Source organism: Corella eumyota, chromosome 5, assembly GCF_963082875.1.
Source record: "Corella eumyota chromosome 5, kaCorEumy4.1, whole genome shotgun sequence".
Taxonomy (NCBI): Eukaryota; Metazoa; Chordata; class Ascidiacea; order Phlebobranchia; family Corellidae; genus Corella; species Corella eumyota.
Window position 1 is genome coordinate 12,883,410 of NC_137494.1, and position 15,364 is coordinate 12,898,773.

General features: G+C 24.8%; 1 protein-coding gene across 2 annotated transcripts; it reads left to right on the forward strand.

Moving 5' to 3' along the window:
• Positions 1 to 709: 709 nt before the first annotated feature.
• LOC145752996 (calpain-9-like) lies at positions 710 to 15,309 on the forward strand. 2 transcript variants are annotated; one of them, XM_082569374.1, is made up of 22 exons: positions 710 to 1,713; positions 1,802 to 1,988; positions 2,556 to 2,625; positions 4,100 to 4,230; positions 4,866 to 4,990; positions 5,394 to 5,562; positions 8,000 to 8,083; positions 9,188 to 9,276; positions 9,519 to 9,593; positions 9,989 to 10,152; positions 10,231 to 10,400; positions 10,669 to 10,886; positions 11,196 to 11,256; positions 11,726 to 11,758; positions 12,384 to 12,443; positions 12,617 to 12,674; positions 13,043 to 13,110; positions 13,206 to 13,274; positions 13,350 to 13,428; positions 13,801 to 13,917; positions 13,996 to 14,051; positions 14,199 to 15,309. In XM_082569374.1, the coding sequence occupies exons 1-22, from the start codon at positions 1,520 to 1,522 to the stop codon at positions 14,223 to 14,225; spliced, it is 2,304 nt and encodes a 767-aa protein (XP_082425500.1). In that variant the 5' UTR covers positions 710 to 1,519; the 3' UTR covers positions 14,226 to 15,309. The 2 variants fall into 2 exon arrangements, with proteins under 2 accessions (XP_082425500.1, XP_082425501.1); XM_082569375.1 differs by lacking the exon at positions 11,726 to 11,758.
• Positions 15,310 to 15,364: the final 55 nt, after the last annotated feature.

Sequence of the window (15,364 nt, forward strand, 5' to 3'; positions counted from 1 at the left end):
CGGTATTTATTAGAACAACTAATAAGTAAATTATTTGTTTATTCTTTTAGATTTTGATCAATACGAGGAAAACTTAAAAGTAGATGAAAGCGAAAATCGCTTTCCAAGTTTGACATTTTTTGCTGCAATTTCGCTAACTGTGGTTACTGTGACCTGCCTAGTTTTTCTATGCAAGAAAAAACAAACAGCATAATACACTAAAATGGAAATTTAAACGTTAACTAAAGAAAAACTAAAAGCAAAAGTAGCAAAAGCAAAAAAGCTGTTTGCTAAATGTATAACAATCTTTAAAAGACATTTTAATTACACAGACAACTATATTATTATTGCATTTATACTACTGTACTCTGTAACATAAAATATCGGTATAACTTTTTTTAGGCAGTTACTTTTAATAGTTTTTTTTTCTTCCATACCTCATTTTTAAAATCTAATTTACCTCACAATGCTGTAATACTTTATCTTATAATTCTGAAGTTATATACTGCAACAAATATTGATAAAACAGCATATTTCTATCGTTAAATAAATAAAATTTTGACCCCAAAATCGTTTTTGACCCCAAAAAATGTAAAAAATTCTCCTTACAATTTTATGATTAGGAGAGAATCGCATGCGTCGGTGGTTCTTAAAATTGAAAAAGGAGACTTCAAATAAAAGAGCGATTGAGATGTAAATAAGACTCGCTTAGTAGCGGTTCGCTGACTAACTGACCAACTAAGCCCTTAAGTAACCCAAAAAATATATAAAATGGGTTAAAAATGTTGAAATTAGTATTTGTAATAAATGTATTAAAGAGTCAAGATTTAATGGTTAGAGCAGGCTATTTAAAAGTGTATATTTAATAGAGTTATTGTAGAAAATACGTAGTCATCACTTAAAAAAGAATTTTGTAATACATTCTCAGATTCTAAAACGTGACTTTAGTGTAAACAAAAGTCCTGTTGTTAACCACATGAGCTTATTGTAAGACGTGTATTTTATTAAGGCTTGGTAGGTTTAGGAATGTAAGTAGATTAGATTTTTTTAAAATCAGTTTATTATTAGCTTTTTTGTTATTAGTTTTTACGTTTTTCAATTATCTGTATTTTAAAATTACAAAAAATAATAAAAAAAGGCTTTTGTGAAGTACTAATAACTGATATTTTATGTATTTCAAGTTAGCATAGCCTTTAGATTAGAACTGCTACAAGTTTTTTTTACAAAAAATCTTTAAATCAGAGTAAAAATGGATGGCAATAAATATCGAGGCAGAGGTAGAAGTAACAGCATACATATTGCATTAAAAAAGGCTTTGCCTCCAATGGGCCAGATAAAAAGGTGAGAAAAAGAGTTTAGTTAAAAAGAAAAAGTTGTAGAAAATAAAAAAATTAAAAAAAAACAGATATAAAAAATAGTAATATGTAGAAATATAGTAGGGGTAAAAAAATCAAAAGTTTTAGATTTTGTCCAAAAAAAAAAAATATGTTGTTGCTAGGTAACAGCTAAGATTTAGGGGTTTTTGGGGTAAATCATAACAATGCCATATTATTACCAAAAACGAACGGTTCGACGACCAGCTGGGGGATCAACTAATCAGGGTTCAATAGGGGTGGCACAACCCAATCGATATAATTCCGATTCATACAAAAACCGGGATAGCTCTGGGGGTTTTGTAAACGGGGTCGGGGCACAAAAAACTATTAATAAAAATGACCCCCAAAAACCAAAAAGGTAATTTATTTATAGAAATAAATTTTTTTATTTTTTTGTAAAAAAAATTTAACTTAGTTTATTAAAAAAAATATTAAAATAATTTCAGGTACCAGGCAACTATTAAACGGCGAGTTCCTAACCTTGATATTACGAACAAAACATATGAGGAAATTCACGAGGAATGTTTACGTAAAAATATCATGTTTGAGGACCCAGAATTCCCAGCTGATGATAGCGCATTGTTTTTTAGCCGAAACCCGAGACCCAATTATTTCCAGTGGAAAAGGCCCCATGTAAGTTAAAAGGGATTTTTTACCTAAAAAAAGTAAACTTTTTTGTCAATTTATGTTTATGTGGAAAGGCCTACTTTATGGTCTAAACATAGAGTAACATTTGTTACTTTATTTTTATAATTATTTTTCCATAATTTACCCCATAATTTGCCATTTGTTGGGGGGTTTGGTTTAGCAAAAGTTTTTAACACTTTACTCATGGGCTACAACATGGAAGCACTGGGGATTAAACCAATGATCGCATATTGTAAAGCCAAGTGTTCTAACACAATTTAACATATATACATTAAAAAATAAATTTTAAACTGTACAGGGCCATAACGTGTAAAGCATTACGATTTAAAATTTATTATGCATTTGGTTTCGGTGCTGTTTTTATATTTTTTTTATTAGTTTTAAAAAAAGATTTAAAAGCCCTATAGGATTCTGAGTACTACATACCTCTTATCAATTGCAGCAGAAAAAATTTTTGTTTTGTTGTAAATCATTACTCAAGCATTGTAAAGTGCTATCATACCAACATTGTTTTAGCCTTTACATTGTTTTTTAAAAAAGTTTTTTCTTTAGGAAATAATTGATGATCCGCAATTATTTGTCGGTGGAGCAAGTAGATTTGATATTATGCAGGGAGAATTAGGTAAATTTATTTAAATATTTGGTTTGGTCAATACAGTAAATATGGATATTGACCAATATAAAGTGTAATGGCCTTATGTCCATACAAAATATTGAGTTTGGTAACCATGGTTTTTATACTATAAAACCATGTGTGAAAATGTAATAACTATGGCATGTATTAAACCATGTGTAAAAATGTAATAACTATGGCATGTATTAAACCATGTGTAAAAATGTAATAACTATGGCATGTATTAAACCATGTGTAAAAATGTAATAACTATGGCATGTATTAAACCATGTGTAAAAATGTAATAACTATGGCATGTATTAAACCATGTGTAAAAATGTAATAACTATGGCATGTATTAAACCATGTGTAAAAATATAATAACTATGGCATGTATTAAACCATGTGTAAAAATGTAATAACTATGGCATGTATTAAACCATGTGTAAAAATGTAATAACTATGGCATGTATTAAACCATGTGTAAAAATGTAATAACTATGGCATGTATTAAACCATGTGTAAAAATGTAATAACTATGGCATGTATTAAACCATGTGTAAAAATGTAATAACTATGGCATGTATTAAACCATGTGTAAAAATGTAATAACTATGGCATGTATTAAACCATGTGTAAAAATGTAATAACTATGGCATGTATTAAACCATGTGTAAAAATGTAATAACTATGGCATGTATTAAACCATGTGTAAAAATGTAATAACTATGGCATGTATTAAACCATGTGTAAAAATGTAATAACTATGGCATGTATTAAACCATGTGTAAAAATGTAATAACTATGGCATGTATTAAACCATGTGTAAAAATGTAATAACTATGGCATGTATTAAACCATGTGTAAAAATGTAATAACTATGGCATGTATTAAACCATGTGTAAAAATGTAATAACTATGGCATGTTATAAAACCATGTGTAAAAATGTTATAACTAAGGCATGTTTTTAATCATGCATTATTATATCATTTATTAAAAGCTCAAGTTTTTTTTTTTAAATTAATCTAAAAATTGAACTTTATTAATTTAATATATTTTAAAGTTCGCAACAATTAATTTTTTAAATTTAGCTATTGTACAGTGAATTTTGCAAAAAATAAATGTTACATCATAGTTTGTTTGGGTTTAAAAATGTAATTAATCATAATATGGGGATCTAATTAATTTGATTTATAGCAAATTTTTAAACAATTCAATTTGTTATTAATTGTATTTCTATTACAAATACTGTACGTGATCTAAAAATATAGTTGCAAAAAACATCTTTTAATAATTGATAGATGAGTAAATATGTAATATCAACGGTAAATGTTATTTAAAATATTTGTGGTAAATGTAACTTAACTGCTACTTAAGACTGTTCTATGTACAAAATTACCCTAAGTCTAGACTGGACTTTGAATTTAAAAAAAAAAAATTTATTTAAAAATTTTTTTTTTTGCAATTTTTTTTTGTTTTTAGGGGACTGTTGGTTGCTTGCTGCTATAGCATCTCTGTCTCTTAATACTGAGTTGTTGTACAGAATTATTCCGCCAGAGCAGTCATTTAAAAAGGGGGAATACTGTGGTCTTTTCCATTTCCAATTCTGGCAGGTAAAAATAACTAAAATCTGATTTTTTTTTAATTTTTAGTTAATTTTTTTTTGAAAAACTTTGAATTTTATTATTGGTTCAATTTTAAGCTTGGTAAAATTTAGTATGAATTTAAATTATAACCTTTATTTAATTATTGTTTTCAATACTGAACAAAAGTTTGTTTATTATGTTTTTTTTAAATTATAATAATATTGAGAAATCAAAAGTGGTATATAAATTTTTTTTCTGTTTTTATTTTTAATAACCTTTACTTTTATAGTTTTTTTATAAACTGTGTGTTTTTATATTGCAGTTGTTTTTTTACTTTTACAATATAAGGAAGTGATATTCATTTCTATAGCTAAATACTTGAATAAAGTTAATAATTTCCTATTCAATTTAAAGCTTGTAAATAAACTTGTATTTACGATGATTTTATTTGACTAACTAAACCTTTTAACATAGTTTTAAAATTTGTAATAAAATGTGGTTTAAAAGTGTAAATACTTTCGTTTAATAATTTTAAACTTAAATATTTTATTATTTATTTTTTAACATTGATTTTAAAATTTTTTTTTTTTGAATATTTTTAAATTTTTTAAACTTTTTTCCAAATTTTTACTTTTTTGAAATTTTTTAATTTTTTTCTCCAGTATGGCGAATGGACGGATGTTATCATCGATGATCTTCTGCCAACTCATAACGGAAGACTTATATATCTTCACTCAGCTGAGAAAAATGAATTTTGGAGTGCTCTGCTTGAAAAAGCTTATGCAAAGTAAGTTTGAAATTTTTGATTAATTTTAATAAACAGTTTTTTTTGTATTTATGCATCCATATAATTTAGCTTGGTGAACAATATATATATAAATATGTATGTCCAATTTATATGGCTATAAAATAAATGAAGCTGTCATTTTTGGTGTAAAGGTGAATTATAGCAGGCAAATGTTAGTTAAGAGTTATGACCATATTACAACAATTAAAATGCCGACTGTTGAGATCGTCTAGTATAGATAAAATAAATAAAAATGATTTCAAGGCCTTTCTTAATAATATATTGATATTAAAAGCAGTGGAGATTAAACTAGAAAAACTTTGTTTAAAAAAAACACATTTTTATTTTTTTTAATTTAAAAAAATTTATTTTGAATTTAAAAAAATTTTTTGGATGATTTTAGATTAAATGGTTCGTATGAGGCTTTGAAGGGAGGGAGCACAACAGAAGCAATGGAGGACTTCACAGGAGGTATAACAGAGACGATAGAATTGAAACAAGCACCTGACAACTTGTTTAATACCATGACAAAATCTTTAAAGAAAGGAGCCATGATGGGATGTGCAGTTGAGGTAAAAAATATTTTTTATTATTCTTAAATTTTTTTTTTTTTTTTTTTTTTTTTTTTTATTTTGCATAAACTGTTCGGTTTTATATTTAAATTATTTTTATTTAAAAAAAAACATTTATAATTTAAGCTATCTTTTTACTATTTTTTAGTTTTGAAATAGTATCTGAAAATCTTAGTTAATTAATATTGTAACTTTTATTTAAATAATGTATTTGAAGTAACAATTATCTTAATTAGTTATTCAAAAAAATATTAATATTTAATATGGGAAAATAAATTAAAAATACACTTTAAAAAATACAATTAAAATTATTTTATATTACCCAACTACATTATATTATTTTTTTATACTTTTTTACAAAACTCAGTTTTAAAATACTAGATATTGTTTTCCACTTAGCATGTAGTAACATACCATCCAAAAATTATCTATAATTAAAACCCATAGGTAACAATTACTTATAAAAATACATTAAACTACATTATGGTTACCATCTAATTAAGAACAATTAATTATAAATTATTGAAATTTTTTCATTGAAAATCAGATTGATAGATTAGAATGTAAAATTGACTAATAAATGTTGTATTAAATATTTCTTGAGGCTATGTTATAATAAATGTCAGTTTTTTTAAATAACTTTTAATATTAAAATTTATAATTTAAAAATTTAAAAAAAAATTGTAAAAATTTCTTTATTAATTTTAGCATAAATTGCATTTAAAATGAATTAATAATTATTAGTTTGGTGTGTCTTTTAGCACTTTAAGGTAATTTGAATTTATAATTAAAGGGCCTATTTAATATACATTATATAATATATATAATATATATATGCATGTTTTATAATTTTGCAGAGTCAAATTTATTAGAAAAGGTATATGTCATTTATTATAATAACATTAATTATATACTTGTCATTTATTTCCTATTAAACTTTATTAGATTTATTAGAATTTTATATTTATGTCTAGCAAAAAAACCTTATAGGTAGCGTAGTATATATAAATGTAAAACTAAAATATATTTATTTTATAATCTTAAAAAATATTGTCCAAAAAATTCATTAAAATTGTTTTTAAAATGGGTCTTAATTTTTATTTTTTATTTTTTAAGAATTTTGTTATCTAAAATGACCCAACCTTTAAGATTTATTCAACATATTGGAATATAACATATGTCAGTTTTAATGTATTTACAAAAAACCTCTTATAAAAACAATACTGTAAATTTTATTGTCTTATAGATATGGAAAAACGCTTTTAATTGTTTACTGAGTAAATATTATATTTTTCAAATTTAATTTTAAATTTTTTGACGCAATTTTTACAGAATTTTGAACTGTATTTTTCACGAAAGTTATATTTTTTTCACGAAAATTATTAATGTAAATGTATATACATTTTATTATCATTTTGCAATAGTTTTTTTTAATTTAATATTTCATTAGATAAATATTTTATTCTTATTTTATGATTAAAAAAATAACAAAAAAAAGTTATGATTTTTACATTTTAAAATTTAAATTTTTTTACACATTTTTCTTGTCTAAGATAAGAAACTAATACCAATGGTGGTTACACATTAATATTCCTCACCCTCATAAACAAATATTGACTTTAAATGAGTATTAACGCCTTATGCATAGTTGAGGTATTATGTATTGGTTAAAAGGATCATAAAACACACTTAATTCTGGGTATTAGTTTAAAAGTTAAAAATTAGTTTACATAATTCGAAATTTCTGGTTTTATAAAATTTTTTAATCCAGTTTTAAGCTTAATTAGGCAAAAAAATGATAATTTTTTGCTAATGTTTTATTTTGAACAATTATTTTAATTTATGTTCAAAAAAATCAATTTTTTTTTTAAATAAGAATTTTAGATATAAACTTACATTGAAAAAATCGTCCTTAAAATGTAATTTTTGAATAAAATAAAACCCATTTGAAATAATACCAAAAAATTAAACCACTAACGCCATCCTTTCCCAATTTAGCAAATCCCTTATACTTAAATAGGTCAATTGAGTATATCTATAAAGTAATTTAAATCGTCTTAAGCCATTAGGGAATTACACCAACAACTGGTCTTAATGGCAACAGTTTGTTTATCTGTTCTAAAGCCAACTGTATATAGTGCTACTTAAATACTTAAATGGGTATTTTAAATGCTGCTTTTCAATATATGATATCACCTGTTCTATATGATAGACTATTTATTAAATTCTTGATTCAGTATTCGTTTTTTTTTTATATATAGTCTGTACATAAAATTGTCTGCAGAAAGTTACCCATGCACCACCAACATCATTTTTTAATTTTAAAAACATATCGTTTATATATACCCATATAATACCCCATTAGATATATTTTTTACAATTTTTTTTTTAATTATGTTTTTTTTATTTTTAACTTATATTTTTTATTTATTTTCAGACAGCAAATCAATCCCAAAGAGAGGCAAAGTTATCAAATGGGTTGTTAATGGGGCATGCTTACAGTATTACTGGAGTTGAAACGGTAAAAAAACTTAAATTATTTTTTATTTTAAAATATTTTTAACCAATAATATTATTTTTTATTTAATCTTCTTTTATTTAAAAAATTTTTTAAATTTTTTTAACAATTTATTTTTTAAATTTTTAATGGTTAAATTTTTAGTTTTAGAATTTTTTGATTTATTATCCAAATTTTACTGATAAAAACTTTTTGAATAAAGTTTTACAATCTAGATTCCTTATCTGATGGATGCCTTAATTTTTAACCTAAATATTTGTCTTTAAAATTTACTTTACACTTTATTGTTATTAATTAGTTAGTTAAAAAATATTTTGTTATATTATATGGCATTACATAAATTTAAACAAAAAAATTACAAAAATTTAAAAATATTTTTATTAATTTATTTTTATTAAAGTTAGTATATATATATAATATTTAAAAATTAGACAAAAAATTTAATTTTAATTTAATTTAAACAAATCTGAAAAAGGTCAAAAAGTTTAATATGGCATAAAATTAAAACCTAAAATAAATAAACAAGGCAAGTTACCATAAGATATATCTTGCCAATGCTTAAGGCTATATCCAATTTAAACTGCATAGGCTTAATGTTGATTAAGAATTTGCAAGACGGGTTTAGCAACTAATACAAATATCTCTAACCTTTATGGTTCAGTTTATCTAATCTTTTTGGAAAATATTTTGTATCCAAGTGGTTATTATCTTTTTAAACAATATTTACTTGACATTTTGATACAAAAAATTAATTTAGCTTTAACTTTTTAAGGAATAAATTTGTTTTGTAATCTAGTTAGTTGTTATGTTGTTTAATGATCCGTTTAATTGTATTTTCTTAAATTTATTTAAGCGTTACAATTATAGAAATGTCAATTGAGAAATAAATAAACAAACTTTTATTATTTCTCCTTCCTAACTTAGTTTATAAGAAATCTATATTACTGTAGGAAAAAAAAAAAAAAAAATTAAAATTTTAAAAAATTATTGTAAGACAAAAATAGAAAAAAACATTAATTTTTAAAAATATTTAGTTTAAAATTTACTGTACAATTAAAATGCTTTTTTTTATTTTAAACTGAATTAAAAAGTTTTATGTATTTACAGTTACAAGATAGAAGGGGTAAGGGAATAAGATTGGTGAGAGTAAGAAATCCTTGGGGACAAGTAGAATGGAATGGGGACTGGAGTGACAAGTAAAAAAAATTTTTCATAAAATTGTTGTTTATTTATAATTTGTCTACTGGCACTATGGTATATTAGTAACAGGTACTTGGCATTTAAACATGGGGTTCTGGGTTTAATTCCCTCTACTTACATGTTGTAACATACTTGTGTAAGACGTTTAAAAGTAATTTTACTAGCCCTTAAACTAGGCAGAGTAAGTTATTTTTAATACATCGAGGATAAACTAAAATTTTATTATTATTATTTCAAGATCATCCATCTGGAACCAGTTTCCTTCAGAGAAGAAAAGACTTGATGTTGAGTTTGGGGATGACGGAGAATTCTGGTTTGTTTTAATTTTTATAAAATAAAAAAGTTAATATTATTTTAAAATTAAGCATAGTGGAAAAGTTAAGACACTGAATTTTACCACATTAGGTTTTGGGTTCCAATACCCATCGATTTCATGTCATAGCGCTCTTAAGTAAGGCACTATAAGCAGTACAAACTTCTCTGAAGCCTAATATGAATAAATGTATGACCAATTTATAACAAAAAAAGAGAAAAAAAAATGCATTTTGTTGTGCAGGGGTAAATTATTGCTAACAAATATTGGTGCAAGTATAAATTGACAATTAAAATTTGACCAGCGCGTGGGGTGTGAACTTATATTTTAAAATTGTAAATATAGAAAAAGTTAAAGACGCAAAAAACTAAAATTAATTTTATTTTTCTACAAAGGATGTCGTATAACGACTTCTGCAAAGCTTTCACCAAACTTGAGATCTGTAACTTGGGTCCGGATGCTCTGGAAGATGATCAAGACTCCAGTCAATGGGTGACCTCCATTCATGAGGGAAGGTGGACAAGGGGGTGCACTGCTGGGGGCTGCAGGAACTTTGCAGGTGGGGTCAAGGGGTAAATGGGAATTTTTTTAAATCAAAAATTAAAAAAAAAATTAATTAATATTTTTTCTTCTTTAGACACATTTTGGGTAAATCCCCAATTCCGTTTGATCCTGGAGGAAGAGGATGATGATCCAGATGACAATGAAGTGGGATGCTCCTTTATCCTCTCTCTTATGCAGAAGAACAGAAGAAAGCAGAAGGCAAAAGGACAGGGATTGCTCACTATCGGATTTGCTCTTTATAGGGTAAAAATTTAAAAAAAAATGTATTAACGAAAAAAATATATATAAAAATTATAACAAAAATTAAATTTTAAAAATGCTTTTAATAGAATTGCAAAAAGTAATTTTAAGTAATAACTATTTATTTTTCATTTTTTTTTCATTTTTTAATTACGTTTTTTGCCCAAAAAGGTTTTTTTGTTGTAAAATAATTTTTTTTAATAAATTTATTTTATGACCACTTTTTTCTTCTATTTCTAATTTAAACAAAATATCCGATTTATTTCTTTAGCTTAAAGAGAAAATTCCTCCACACAGCACTTTAAAGAAAGATTTTTTTCTCTACAACCAATCAGTTGCTCGATCTAAAAACTACATCAACTTGAGAGAGAATTCAGAACGTTTTAAACTGGAAGCTGGTGAGTATGTTATAGTTCCGTCGACTTTTAAACCACACGAGGAAGCTGATTTCGTGCTGAGAATTTACACTGAGAAAAGGGCATCAACTCAGTAAGTCAAATTATTTTTATTTTGTAATTTTTTTTATTAAATTAAATTTTGGGTTTAAATTTTTTTGAACTTGTTTTGTCAAATTTAAATTTTTTTGGGCATAATTTTAATTTTTTTTATTTTTTATTTTTAATGTGGAAAGGTCCACTATACCGCCTAAACCTAGAATAACATTCGTTACCCTGACCCAGTCTCAAGTTGACTTTGGCAGTTTGGGATATTATTGATAATGATTGTTTAAATATTAAACTGTCTTCTGGTTTTAATAAAAAAAAAATTTTTAAATTAAATTTTTAATTTTTTTTAAAGTGAATTGGATGAGCAGACCGGACAAAATGAGAAAATTACAAAAGAGCCTGTCCCAGTTAGCGTAAGTGTTTTAACCTTTTTTTAAATCAGAGTTTTTTATGTACAATTTATTTTACATTAATTACCTATGATTAAAAGTTGATTTTTTCGACATTAAAAATATTTAATTTTTATCGCTCTTTAAAAATTAAAAATATGTTAATTTAAATTATTTTTAAATTTATATTTTATTAACTAATTTAAACTAGGTATTATTATTTTGAATGGCTTTAGTTAATAACACATTTATAGTTTGGCTATATGCACACTATTAAAATAAATAAAGTATAATAACTAATTAAATTAAAAGCTTTACTAAAAATTAAATGCCTAGTTAAATATTATTATTTAAATATTTTGGATATTTTTTTAAACTTAAATTTAAAATTTAAAAATTTTTGCATGATTTTGCTGTGTATCATTATTTTATCATAAGTGTTTCCAAATTTCTATTTAATCAAAGAAATTTGTGGCTTTATGTTGTTGAGCAGAAACGAAAGGGAAACGCTGTGCCTGTTGTAAAGGTAGACTTCTTAGTTAGAGATATCTATGTTTTTTTTTAACATAGATTTCTTATTTTTGATTTTTTTTTTAACCAATTTTTTGTGGCACAATTTGCGGTGTATTTATATGAAGTGATTTAAAAATATTTTGTTTTGAAAAATTTGAAATAATATTTTTCAAAAATTTAATTTTTTTTATATTTTTAAAATCTCAAATTTTTTTCTATTTTAGTGCAATTTAATAAATTTAGAATATTGATAAAATTACTTTTTGTGAATAAAATGTAATAATAAATCAAATATTTAAAAGGATTTGCCACCCCAAGTAGACAAACCTAAAAAACCTGTAATTACAATTTTCGGATTAATTTTAATATTTGTGTTTTCTTTTTTTAAACATTTTTTTATTTTTATTTTCTGTGTTGTTTTTTGCATGTATTTTGTTAGAGCATGCTTTGTTAAAAATTACTAACAATTTTATTTAATATTTAAAACGAGTTTTACATTGTCATTGCATTATTTAAACATTAAAACAGTTTTTAAGTAAGGCTTGTAACTACACACGCTCATAAATTGGTGTCATGACTGCTGTATGTTTATAATGTGCCATAGGCCACTAATTAATTAATTTATTTATGTTATTTAGGAGGAAACCACTGAGAATGACAAAAAATTCCAGAAATTATTTGAGCAACTCACTGGAGATGTAAGTAATAAAAGTTTTAAAAAAAACTTGCCTAAAAAAATAAAATTTGGGCATATTAGCACCATTGCTACCCAATAGAAGCAGTGGGAATTAAACTCTGGACCTCATATGGTGATACCACAATCATCTTGCCTTTGGTTTAATATGTTTTAATGTATTATTTGGTTATTTAGGATGGGGAAATTGATGCTTTTGAATTACAAGAAATTGTCAACTCTGTCATGCGAAAAAGTAATAAAAATTAGTAAAATTGTACTTCCTTACATAATTTTAACTTATTGTGTTTTTCTTAATCTTTATCCCCAAAACCAACTTTATGGTCTAAACGTAAAGTAACCTTTGTAACTACGGTCCATTCTTAAGTTCACTTTGACAGTTTGGGATAATATTTATTATAATTCCTTTTTTGTTAACCTGCCCACTGGCATTGTTTCTAAACAAGTTAAAGTTGTTTATACCACCTTTCTTAAGGTCAGTACAATATTAAAGCAGTGGGGATTGAACCCAAGACTTAATGTAGTCAAATGAAGTGTTCTCACTAAAATATTTTGTGGCTAAATATAGGTTTGTTAACAATTTTATTTTTTTTACAATAACAGATGCAAAAGCTGGCAAGTTTTCAGGGTTTGGATTGGAGGCATGCAGAAGTATGGTGGCACTACTTGATGTAAGTAATACCTGCATTAGTACCGTATTTATTTTTAAATATAACCTGGTGACCCAACCTAACAATATATTATTTCTTACTTCTGTATATTTAAGGTAACTAACTCAGGGAAATTGGATTATGACGAATTTAAAGCTTTGTGGATTAGAGTTAGAAAATGGATTGTAAGTATTAGACTTCTTTTCAAATTGTGTTTTTAAACAAATTTTTTTAATGATTTTATTTTTGTTATTATTCAGAATGTGTTTAAAGTTTTCGATAAAGACGGCAGTGGAAATTTTGACTCTTATGAGCTGAGGGAAGCTTTGTCAGATGCAGGTAAAAATTTAATTTAATACCGGCAACATGGTGTAGTGATTAAAAAACACTTGGCTTTTCTACATAAGGTTCTACATTTCATTTCCAATGCTGTAGCGCACTTAAGTAAGGTACTATAAATGGTATAAACTTTTGCTAAGCCAAAACCAAACAGCAAATTAAATTAATTTTGGGCAATTTAATCAATATTATTCCAAACTGCTAAAGTAAATTCGAGACTGGGTCAGGGTAACAAATGTTACGCTATGTTTAGGTCATGAAGTCAGCCTTTCCAGAATAAATAAAATATGAGTAAAAAAATAGATAAAATAAAAAACAATTTTTAAAATACCTATATTTTTTTAATCAGCTATTTTATCTTAACAAAATTAGGTTACTCACTTAGTAGTAAGTTGTACCAGATGTTGTGTGTTCGATACTCGAGCAAGGACCTTACAATAAACATGGATGACTTTATTTTGCTCTCTGTTAAGTTAGAGGGGATGTTCCGTAAGTGGAAAAATTTAAATTTTGTAAAAAAAAAAAGTTAACAAAAAATTAATTTTTTTAATTTTTTTTTGTTTTTAGGTTCTTTTAAGGAGTACAAAACGTCTCCTAACAGTGCAACTATTACATTAGAAGATGTAAGTTCAATAATTTTTTTTTTCCTTATTTATTATTTAATTTTTACAAAATCATTTGATTATTTTAGTTTTTTATATATTTTTTTAAATTTATTTTTTCTATTCTAATTTTACAATTCCTTTTTTCAATTATTGTTATTTTTTTAGTGGTTGGTCACTACAATGTATTCTTGAACATTCTATACATCTTTCTGTGACATCACAATACAAAAAAATATATTAGTAAGAAGTCAACTATATTCACTTCTCCCAAAAAAATTTCGAATTTTTTTCACTTTTTTTGCATCTCAAAATTTTTGCAGTTAAAGGGCCCCATGCTTATATAGGACATTTGCAGTTTAAATAATACCTCTGTCTGTAAAATAGCTGAGTACAATAAAATAACCCTGCCAAATTTAATAAATGCCGTATTATGAAATCTATATCAATATTGGTGCAAACAGGAATAAAAACTCGAAAAAAATTTAATAAAATTTTTGCTTTGAATGTTTACATAAAAAACTCAAAATAAAAACATTCAAAATAAAAAATAGTTTTTTTTTAACAATATCTTAATTTCTGTATAAATACATTTTCGAAAAAATTTATATATGAATTTATGTTGAAGATTTAGTTAATTTGGTTGGGCACATTTGGTGGAATTAATGTTTTATAAGCATGTTAAATAAGGCATGTGTTTATATGTATGTAATATCATTTTAATATTTTTTGTGCTATAGGTTGTTTATGTTAATATATAAATAAGTGTATTTTAAATGTATAAAAATATTGAACTAATATCCTTATTTTGAACATCACATTTTTCCACAAAAGAGTTTTTTAAAAACCATATAACCTTACCTATTTTGTTTTAAAAGTCAATTAAATGACAAAATAAAATTTTTTAAACATTAATAATACCGGGTATTGCTTAGCAATTAATTAACAGCTTTTTAATAAATAATTAATGCTTAAAAATCTACTTTAATTTTAGAATAGTTTTTGTATGTAAAATTTTGTAACTTTTTTGAAAAAATATTCTTTTTTTAGTTTGTCCCAAAAAATTATTGGTGTGTTATCTATTGTGTGTGTGCCATTTTATTAACTTAGTGTTGTGTTTTTAGAAACTTATAAAAATGTGCTGTTTTTTGTTAGTGTTTTTTTGTATAAGCTACTAACCCCTGCATATGTTCCTACTATATAAAATGTCGCCCTATTATATGTACCATAGCATGCTAGTTAGCCTGCGTTTTATAACATAAAATATATTACATTTGTGGTTAAAAATATGAGCTGTCATATTATGCAAACTTATCGGTGTAAGTTAGATGAAA